Raw genomic sequence first — 9,260 nt, 5'->3', positions numbered from 1 at the left:
AGGGATTGGGGTTGAGGTAGGGAAGGCCAAGGGAAGCCAGGGAGGGCTGGGGACCTCTGCTGTCCAGGTGATAAAGGCCCTCCCTCAGGTGGGGGCAGGTACAGATATCCACCTTCGTTCATTTGACAAAGGAGCACTGGGAACAGAAGTCCCTGCCTAACAGGAACTGAGGGGAAGGAGGTGGGAGCAGGGCACAAGTGGATAAGATGGGCAGTCAGGGCCCCTATCAGGGTGTTTCCGCTCGCCTCCCAGCCTACACCCCAACTGTCACCCCTGCCTCAGGCCTAGGCTCTCGGGGACAGGCAGGGCAGGGCTGAAGACTGCCCCAGAGGCAGGGGACCTATGACCCCCACCCCCACTACCCAGCCCTCTCTCCTGGGAGGCTGGGTACAGGCTCACTCTTCAGTGGGAACTGACCTGCTGCTCCCAGCCTGGCCCTGTGCCCGGTGAGCAAAGCCTGAAGATGAGCAGGGACAGAGCTCATCTGTGCCTCCATGGGACCCAGGAGGGCTCATGGGGAAGGGGACAAGACACAGGGCAACCAGACATGGGTAAGCAGCACAGCAGTGAAGTTGGAGAACCTGTCCTGAGGAGAAAGGGGAGGCTCCTCTGGGGGAGGGGAGAGGCTGGACCTGGTGGAGAAGCAGTGGGGAACAAACAGCCTGAGCAAAGGCCCAGGGGCAGGAGCGGGAGGGGCTAGCCACAGGAGGCAAAGCCAGACCATAATGAAGGGCAGAGTCCTGGGAGGCCACAGGGGAGTTTAGCCTCCATCTTGGGTACCATGGGAAGCTGGAGAAAGTACAAGGGGGCCGCGGCCAAGGTGGGAGAAAGACACAGATGAGATTGGCTCTCCAGGCAAGAGGTGCCAGTGAGAGACAGTGGACAGGGCTGCCAAGGATAGGTAAGAGGGGCAATTGGCTGGGCACTGGATTGGAAGCCAGGCTGAGGGCAGAGGAAGAAGTCTGGTTAATGGGAAGACAGATGGGATCCCCTAGGGACTAGGAATGCCTTCCAGGGACATGTCTGGGAGAGGTTTGGGTGTTTGTTGGATCAGAGGTGCTTTGAGGACATTCCCGGGGCCTGGCCCAATAGCCAGTGGTTCACCAGAACCTGGTCAGGGCTGAGGACACGCCATTTACGAGAGCCTGCCCGGGGCCGGGAGACCGGCTGCTGCGCAGGAGGCGGCCGGGGAGACTGGGCGGCCGCTGGGGAGCAGGGAGCGGGGGAGGGATGCCAGGCCCGAGGGCGTCCTGGGAGCCAGCGGGAACCCGGCTGCGCTCCAGCAGCCTGGCCTTCGGTCACTCCTCGCGGAGGCTTGGTTTCCTCCTGAGAAATGGGGTGACACCCGCGGGGCCCAGCGCCCGGCGAGGAGCCGTGACGACGGGGCAGAGGCGCTCTGCGCGGCTTGCGGCGTTGGCCCGACGTGAGCCGCTCACGGGCGCCTCCGCCCCCGGGGCCTCCCCGAGAAGGGGGCCGAAGCCCCAAGGGCGCTGCGTGGCGGCGGGCGGCACCGCTCGCGTTAGGACCCAGCGGCTCCGGGGCTGGAGGCGGGCGCCGGCCGTCGGGGCGGGCGCGGGGCGCGGGCGGGCGCACTCGGAGCGCGGCGGGCGCGGTGGCCGGGACAGGTAGGCGCGCGCGGGCGGGCGCGCGGGGACCGCGGCGGGCGCGGGCGCGGGCGGGCCGGGGTGCGGGCTGCGGGGCCGCGAGCCGGGGGCGGCGGCCCGGGACCCTGAGCCCCGGGCCTCCTGGGCGGGTCTCGGGGCACCTGAAAGTTTGGGGTCGCCGCGGGTGAGGACGCGACCTGGGGAGGGCCGGGGGCCCGAGCTCGGGGGAGGAGGAGTGGGGGCGTCGGGACCCCCGGTCTCGTTCCCGGGAGGGCCGAACGTGGCGGGCGGGGGTCGCGGGAGCGGCCGAGACAGAGCCGCGGAGACAAAGAGCAGAGACAGCGGGGAGCGCGGCGCCCGCGGCTGATTGTTCCCAGCTGTGCGGCGGCGTCCGGTTTCCGCGGGACCCCAGCCCGGCCCGGCCTCCGCAGCGGGCAGGGCCCTCCCTGGGCCGCGGCCAGCCCGGGGGCCGCTGGTCCCCGCAGCCTGCACGGCGCGGGCGGGGGGAGGCGGCGGCAGCCGGTGGGGGGCAGTTCTGCGCCCCCAGCCCCCAAGACCATGGTCCGGACGCTTGGAGACGTGGTCCCCTGCGAGGGATCCGCTACTCCCCTTCGACGGCCCTTCCCTAGCCCGCCGGCTCCCCGCCCTCGCCCTCGATAAGCCTGGGCCTGGCGCCGTCGTGCTGGACTCCATGCAGGGGCCTCCCCCAGCCTCTTGAGGCCTCCTCATGCCCCCACTCAGGAACTCCTCCTGAGAGGTGACAGCTCCAGCTGGCCTGGCTGCCGCCACCATGGGTGAGGGATGGTGGTCCCCCTGCGATGAGGAAGCCAAGGGTTTCTAGAACTGGGATGTGTGAGTCCTGCTTCTGGCCCCCAAGCCACCCCACATTGAATGCTTGGGATGGGAATGGGGTCCGAGAAGCCTCAGTTTGGGAGAAATTGGGCCCAGAGACCCTGTTTCTAACCCCTTCTCTGCCTTTTCCAGGGGGAGGGGGGGATATCCAGCTAAGTTTGGGTTTCCAGTTAGCTGTCTGAAGAACTTCCTGTGCTGGGCGGGGAGGGGGCCCTGCTGGATGGAGGAGACTGTGTCTTCACAGATCTCCCTGCAGTAGGCTGACAGTCTTGAGGTCACCCTCCACTGAGCTGGAGCAGGACAGGGGGACCTGGAGGCTCCACCAAGCCCTCTTTGTAACCAAGACTGGAGGCTGGACTCCAGGCGTTTCTAAATGGCATGAACCCAGTGAGAGCCCTGGGCCAATGCTCTCGCCTCCCCCCCCATCACACACTTGTCATACTCATCAGGGGATGCAGGACCCCTGGGCTGGGTGACATCACCACCCCTAGTGCCACAAAGCCAGGGCCCACAGAGCCTCCTCAGGCTCCTCCTAAGTGCTTCCTGCTGCAGACAAATAAACCTCAGTCTCGTGAGTCTGGGGTAAAGACAGCCAGGTCTGGGGGGGCCTGAATCCTGGCAGGAGAGTTCTGGGGGCTGGGAGCCCTGCCCAGCCCTGGCTGCTCTGGGGCCCCTCAGGCCCACATGCACGTGGTTTCCTGCTGAGCAGCATACGCAGGGCCCAGGGGCTAATTGGGAACAGGTGGCAGACCTGGCAAAATGCTTAGTGGGGGCTGTGGGGCTGGCTGCAGGGCTGGTGCCCCTTGGACGCGCCTGGGATCCAGGCACCCACGGAGGGGCTGGACCTAGCGGGGGTGCAGCCAGGGAGAGAACAGCCAGGCTGTGTGGGGTGGGGGTGGGGGGCGGCTGTAGAAATGTCCCTTTAGTGCACAGGGCAAGGTGGGGTCTGTTCATTTGTCAGGATCAGCCCTGGAGCCAGGTCGGAAGCCCCTCCTGCCCTGCCACACAGGCTCCTCCAAAGCAGCCCCACCCCAGCCCTGTCCTCCAGTGCCTGGCTTCTGTTAAAGTGCCTTCTCCAGGCTGAATTCTGGGACCGAGGTGGCTCTGTGGCCCTGGGTTATCAAGCTTGGGTGCAGCTTTCTGCTCCTGTCCCCCTAGCTGTCCTCTGAAACCACCCCAACCTCCTTACTCCGAGGCCATGAGAGCTGCCTACCTCTTCCTGCTGTGCCTGCCTGGTGAGTGACCACTGGAGTAGCGGTGGCTGCCTGGTGGAGTGCAGTGGGGGGTTTGGTTGGTTTCTTGTTGATCTTGGTTTTTTGGCACTGGGGATTCAACCCGGGGTGCTCTACCACTGACTCACATCCCAGCCCTTTTTATTTTTTACTTTACAACCGAGTCTAAGTTTCTCAGGTTGACCTTGAACATGGTGATCCTTACTGGGGGTGGGAGTTGTCAAGGGAGCTCACAGGGAGTGTTTGTCATGCCTTGAGGCCAGGATTCTGTCCCCCAACCTTCCACAGCATCAGGCAGGCAGGGTTCTGGAGGATGGGCTCACTCGAGGCCCCAGGATCCAGGCTCGTCTTCTTATCACTATCGGAGCCAGTGTGCAGGAGTGGGGCATGCAGAGGCAGGGGGTCCGGAAACCTGGGTTCTAGATGCATTTGGGGGCCCTTCCGCCCTATATAGCGGTGACCTATTGGTTAGATGGGGACTGCAAAGGCCTTGCAAGGTCTTAACAGTCATTCATTCACTCAATAAACATGTTCATTTCTTACTATGTGCAGGCTCTGGGTTAGGCCCCGGGGACACAGCAATGGACTTGGCAGACAGATCCCTGCCCTTATCAGGCTGCTAAGCTAGGGAAGAGAGGCCGGCTGTAGCTACGTAGATGGGATGAACTCCAGGGTGTGTTCAGTGCTGTGGTGGAATAAGCAGGAGGGTGGGGGGCCAGGGGTGCCCCTCAGCAGAGCTGACAGTTCAGGTGAGTCCTGAGGGAGGCAAAGGACCTGAGGCAGCAGGAGGCAGTGAGGGGAGGGGCCCGGTGAGGTCAGGGGGGTGACGCAAGACCAAGGAGCTGTGGGCCTGTGCGGGAGAGGAAGGGGTTTGAAGCCTTGAGTCCAGGAGTGCCCTGTGACCTCCATCTGCCTTCCCAGAAATGTCCTGGGCCCCTTGTCGTCCTTTGCGGGCACCCATATGCTGTGCTTCCTCAGCAGGCCTGCTGGCTCAGGGCCAATATGACCTGGACCCTCTGCCCCCATTTCCGGACCATGTCCAGTACGCCCACTACAATGACCAGATCGGTAAGGGCTGTGCCTCCCCGAGGTGTCCCCCAGCCCTGCCATGTCAAAACCAAGCCCCAGAAATGCATGGCTCAGCTGGGGGTCGGTGGGGTAGGACCACTTGAATCCTTTGGTCTGGCTTGTGGCTCCTTGGCAACCTCCTGGGGGCAGGGGACCAGCCTGACCTGCACCAATTGCACCTTCCTTTTCGCTTTCAGACCAGCCAGACTACTACGATTACCAAGGTATAGGGCTGGGGCAGGCAGCTGGGGTGGGGGAGCCCTTGGGGACCCAGGAAGGGAAGGGGAAGCAGACACCCTGATCATCCCAATGCAGAGGTGAGTTCTCGGTCCCCTGAGGAGCAGTTCCAGTCCCAGCAGCAAGTCCAACAGGAGGTCATCCCAGCCCCCACCCCAGGTAGGCCACAAGCTCCTCCCACTTGAGCTCCCTGTCAACCCTGGGAGTAGGTCTGTGCCCCGGGCTGAGGGGCTGAGAGGTGACCCCCTGCTCTGAATAGACCCCACCCAGTGACTCCTGCCTGCCTCTTTCTACACCAGAACCTGGAAATGTGGAGACGGAGCCCACGGAGCCAGGGCCTCTTGGTAAGAGCTTTCTAGAAGCTGGAGAAATGGAGGCATGCTCTGCTCCCTGGCCGTGGTGCTGGCAGGACTGCTGTTTGGGGCCCTGTGGGCTGCGGGTACTAATGTGGGGGGGTGGGGCAAGCCGGCAGCCCCCCACCCTCCAGTCTATCTCCAGCGCCCACCCCCAGCTCTGGGAGACTCCCACCACCTGCCATGGGCCTGGCCAGAGGCCCTCTCCTCAGACACTGGGAGGGGCAGGGGGTGTGCAAGAGGGGGCTTCCTGCCAGAAGAGAGACCGGGTGTGCCTGTGGCCAGGCAGAGAAGGTCCCAGGCTGGCTGAGCAGTGTCCAGCCAAGAGCCTGAGAGTTGGCATGAGACTCGGTAGCCTCATTTGAGTTGCTGAGTGCAGGTTCCTCCGAGCACTTGCGTGTCTGCTTTTGAGTGGGTGTGGACTTGTGAGGCCACAGGGTGGGTGTGAAGATGTGTTTGAACTTGTGTTGGAGTATGAGCTTCTGAAATTATTAGGATGTTACATGAAATCGAGCAGCCCGGAAGGTCCAGCAAAGCCATGAGCACTGGGCATGCGTGGGTATCTGGCTGGGCCTGGGGGCGTGGGGCACCTAGAGACTTGAGAGTGCTTGTCTTGTCAGGTAGGCAAGGTTGGGGCTACCCTCCAGCTGAGCCTCAAGCGTGGTCCCGTCTGTCCCCCAGACTGCCGTGAGGAACAGTACCCGTGCACCCGCCTCTACTCCATCCATAAGCCCTGCAAACAGTGTCTCAACGAGGTCTGCTTCTACAGGTGGGCACCGGCGGGCACACCCCGGGACAGTGCGGAGGGCACGTGGAGGCAGCAGCAGGGGCAGGGAACGGCTCTGGGTAGCCAAGGTGGGAGTTTGGGGACCATGAATCCTAAAAAGGAGCTCAACTCTGAGGGTGGGCCTGGGCCCAGTGGGGACAGGTAAAAGTGGGGCTGACACCTCTCCCGACCTGTCCCCTCAGCCTCCGCCGTGTGTACGTGGTCAACAAGGAGATCTGTGTCCGCACAGTGTGTGCCCATGAGGAGCTCCTCCGAGGTAAGAGCCCATCTCCCCTCCCTGCACCCCCTTCATTTTCCAGCAGCTGCTGGCCCCAGTGGGTCCATTCAGGAGGCCACGTGCTGGGCTCGCTTGAAGGGCACCAGGAGCGCCCCTCCCTGCCACTTCATCCTCAGAACCCCCAAGAGACCTGGGGGACAGCAGTTCCCATCACACCCCCCACCCTCACCCACTTCCTTCCTGTCCCCCCAACAGCTGACCTATGTCGGGACAAGTTCTCCAAATGTGGTGTGATGGCCAGCAGTGGCCTGTGCCAGTCTGTGGCAGCCTCGTGTGCCAGGAGCTGCGGGGGCTGCTAGGGTGGAGCTGGTGCCCAGAGCCCTGAACCCTGCTCGGCTCTTGGAGCCTCGGGCCCTGCCTGACCTGGTGCTCTTCTTCCCGTCCCAACTCCCCTTTTATTCTGTCAAGTTAGTGGACTGCAGCCCTGGGGATCCCGAGCTGTGCTGCCTCAGGCCCTGCCCCCAGCCTGTGGCCACTCCCAGGGCACAGTGGGGGCCCCTGCTGCCCAGCCTCCACCCCCTGGGTGGGGCATCCAGGCCTCTAAGTGGGCCCTGGGTCCTGATGTGCCTTGTCAGTCCCTCTGAGGACAGTCCCCCCTTGACAGTCCCCAGAGGTAGGCTGTGCCCCTCGCCCTAGCGGTCTGCTTGGATTTCCTGCAGCCCCCAGGCGTGGACCACCTTCGTTTTATACAAAATTAAAACAAGTTTTTACAAAAGTTCCAGAGTCGCTTTTTCAGTCCAGGCAAGAGGGGAGAGCCTGTTGCCTCCAGCGCCACCTGTCCCCACAGAGAAGCCTCCTAGCCCCTGGAGAGAAGGGGACGTTTGGGTGACAGGTAGCCTTGCTTCCAGTCCCAGCCCTGCCTCCTTGCCCACCAGCTTCAGGTCAAGGTAGGTAGACCTGAGACCCAGGGGAGGCCGATGACATTGCGAGGACAGAAATGGGCGAGCACGATGAATCCCCCACCTCGGCCCCAAGGCTGCTCCTGAGCCCTCCCAACAGCCCTCTGTGCCAGGCGCAGTCACTAGCCTAAACTGCAGAGGTAACTGCCCACAGGCACCAAGTGGCCGTCCAGCGCTCTGAGGCAGAGGCAGAGCAGGATCTGGCTACTGGGCTCTGGAGGATGGGGAGGGGGAGGGGGAGGGGAGTATGTCCTTGAGACACCCCAGCAGCAGCACTGCACCCCCCAGGCCCCTTCAGCAGGCTCCCGTCTGACACACGAACACACTGAGGCTGAGGCACGAAGGAGCTCTGCCCAGCGTCACCCCCAGGGCGAGACCCTGCATTCACTCCCAAGTCCGCCCTTGCTCATCACGCCACCCAGGAGGCCTGCCACTGTCCAGCAGTGGGCCCTGTCCCAAGGAGGGCTGCAGAAAGGCACAAGAGAGGTTGGGCTGGAGAGACCCGGCCGGCCCCGAGCCCCCACAGCCTCATCTGTGAAGTGGGCTGGGTTAGTCTCCTCATCTGCTCGATTCCTTACCCCCACAGGGGTAAGGAAGAGCTGTGCCTCCCAGCTCTCCCCAGAGTGCCCCATCCCTCCTGCCCAGACCCCCCCCAGGCACTGGAGGCACACAGAGATAGTACTAAAAAGGGGTACCTCAGCTGGGGTTGGAGGCAAATCCCTTTACCCCAGCGGCTGGGGAGGCTGAGGCAGGAGGATCACCAGTTCAAAGCCAGCCTCAGCAATTTATCGAGGCCCTAAACAACTCAGGGAGACCCTGCCTCAAAATAAAAATGAAATAGGGGGCTGGGCTGTGGCTCAGCAGTAGAGCGCTCACCTCGCATGTGCGAGACCCTGGGTTCGATCCTCAGCACCACATAAAAATAAACAAGTGAAATAAAGGTGTTGTGTCCAACTACAACTAAAAAATTAAAAAAAAAAAAACAAATGAAATAGGTTGGGGATGTGGCTCAGTGGTTGAGTGCTCCTGGGTTCAATCCCTGATACACAAAAACAGAAAAAGGGCACTTCTGTATAAACCGTCGTAGAAAATGGAGTCTTGTCACAAAACAACACAACAGTTCTCAATAGTAACATTATATAAAAAGGTACAAAAATACAAGGACTCTGCGCTCTCTGAGGAATTCCTGACACTCTCGGAACTAAGGCTGAGACCCCTGGGAAGCCAGTCAGGGCTGGGGCTCTGACCCTGCCTCCTCCCTACGAACCCCTGCTCCAGAGACCAGGGCTTTCCCTGACCCCTGGCTTTGGCTCGGCCGCTCTCCCGAGGATGCTGTGATCTAGAGTGGCTGTCCCTAAGAAGGGGGCTGGGGTGAAGCCACTGCTACGTGTGGCCTAGAGTGGGCACCCTGCCCTCGGCACTGCCACCTGCCTCCACCCCACCCCACCCTCGCCCAGGCCCTGGGTGGGTTGTGCTGCAGAGGCCCCTCTCCTGGCCCAGGCCGCTCTTGGGGAAGGCTCACTTCTCTGGAGGGCCGCAGGGTGGGGAGAAGCATGCTGGGCCCCTCCACAGCTCCTGCTGCAGCTGCCCCTTCAGTGTAGACACCTGGGGAGGAACAGGAAGGTCAGGGCAGCCCCTGGCCCAGCCTGGTTTCAGAGGAAGGGAGAAAACGGGCAGAGGGGCTCTCAGGCACACTGGGCCCCAATGCGGCGTGCTGCAGAAGAGGCCTGCCTGCTGTCCTCAGAGCCAGACATGTGCTTCCTCGCATTCTGTCCCTTGCAGCAGAGTCAGGTGTTTAACTCTCTGCCATCTTTAGGGGCTCCATCCTTATCCCCATTGTCATTTGGGTGGGCCTGGTTTTAGCTCAGACTTGAGGTTGGACACGTAACCAGACTGGACCTATCAGAGCAGCTGGGCCTACAGACACCACTGCATCAGACATGGTCAGCAA

At 62.4% G+C, this 9,260-nt stretch overlaps 2 protein-coding genes across 9 annotated transcripts in view; one reads left to right on the top strand and one right to left on the bottom strand.

Annotated features, from left to right (window-relative positions):
* Positions 1 to 1,602: 1,602 nt before the first annotated feature.
* On the top strand, positions 1,603 to 7,037 carry Mfap2 (microfibril associated protein 2). Of its 2 annotated transcripts, none has more exons than XM_071618688.1 (9): positions 1,603 to 1,625; positions 3,615 to 3,691; positions 4,670 to 4,756; positions 4,954 to 4,980; positions 5,072 to 5,152; positions 5,293 to 5,337; positions 6,028 to 6,115; positions 6,316 to 6,389; positions 6,606 to 7,037. In XM_071618688.1, exons 2-9 carry the CDS (start codon positions 3,655 to 3,657, stop codon positions 6,707 to 6,709), a joined length of 543 nt encoding a protein of 180 aa, XP_071474789.1. In that variant the 5' UTR covers positions 1,603 to 1,625; positions 3,615 to 3,654; the 3' UTR covers positions 6,710 to 7,037. The 2 variants fall into 2 exon arrangements, with proteins under 2 accessions (XP_071474789.1, XP_071474788.1); XM_071618687.1 differs by having other exon boundaries at positions 4,667 to 4,756.
* A 1,387-nt stretch (positions 7,038 to 8,424) lies between these two features.
* Crocc (ciliary rootlet coiled-coil, rootletin) overlaps positions 8,425 to 9,260 on the bottom strand; it is a 44,312-nt gene continuing 43,476 nt past the window's right edge. For all 7 annotated transcript variants that reach the window (XM_027951935.2, XM_071617396.1, XM_071617397.1 and 4 more), the window contains one exon: positions 8,425 to 8,914. In XM_027951935.2, coding sequence (XP_027807736.2) covers positions 8,828 to 8,914 — 87 coding nt within the window. In that variant the 3' untranslated portion in view covers positions 8,425 to 8,827. The remainder of the gene's footprint in view (positions 8,915 to 9,260) is intronic.

Source organism: Marmota flaviventris, chromosome 10, assembly GCF_047511675.1.
Source record: "Marmota flaviventris isolate mMarFla1 chromosome 10, mMarFla1.hap1, whole genome shotgun sequence".
In the NCBI taxonomy this organism is placed as follows: domain Eukaryota; kingdom Metazoa; phylum Chordata; class Mammalia; order Rodentia; family Sciuridae; genus Marmota; species Marmota flaviventris.
The sequence above is the reverse complement of the archived record's forward strand: the minus strand, read 5'-3'. Positions and strand labels throughout refer to the sequence as shown.

What these genes read in the sequence shown, in the direction of transcription:
- Mfap2 (XM_071618687.1), top strand. Translation starts at nt 3,655, where the DNA reads ATGAGAGCTGCCTACCTCTTCCTGCTGTGCCTGCCTG. An exon ending in CCACTACAATGACCAGATCG is followed by an intron (nt 4,757 to 4,953) that starts GTAAGGGCTGTG and finishes TTTCGCTTTCAG; the next exon opens with ACCAGCCAGACTACTACGAT. An exon ending in CCATGAGGAGCTCCTCCGAG is followed by an intron (nt 6,390 to 6,605) that starts GTAAGAGCCCAT and finishes TCCCCCCAACAG; the next exon opens with CTGACCTATGTCGGGACAAG.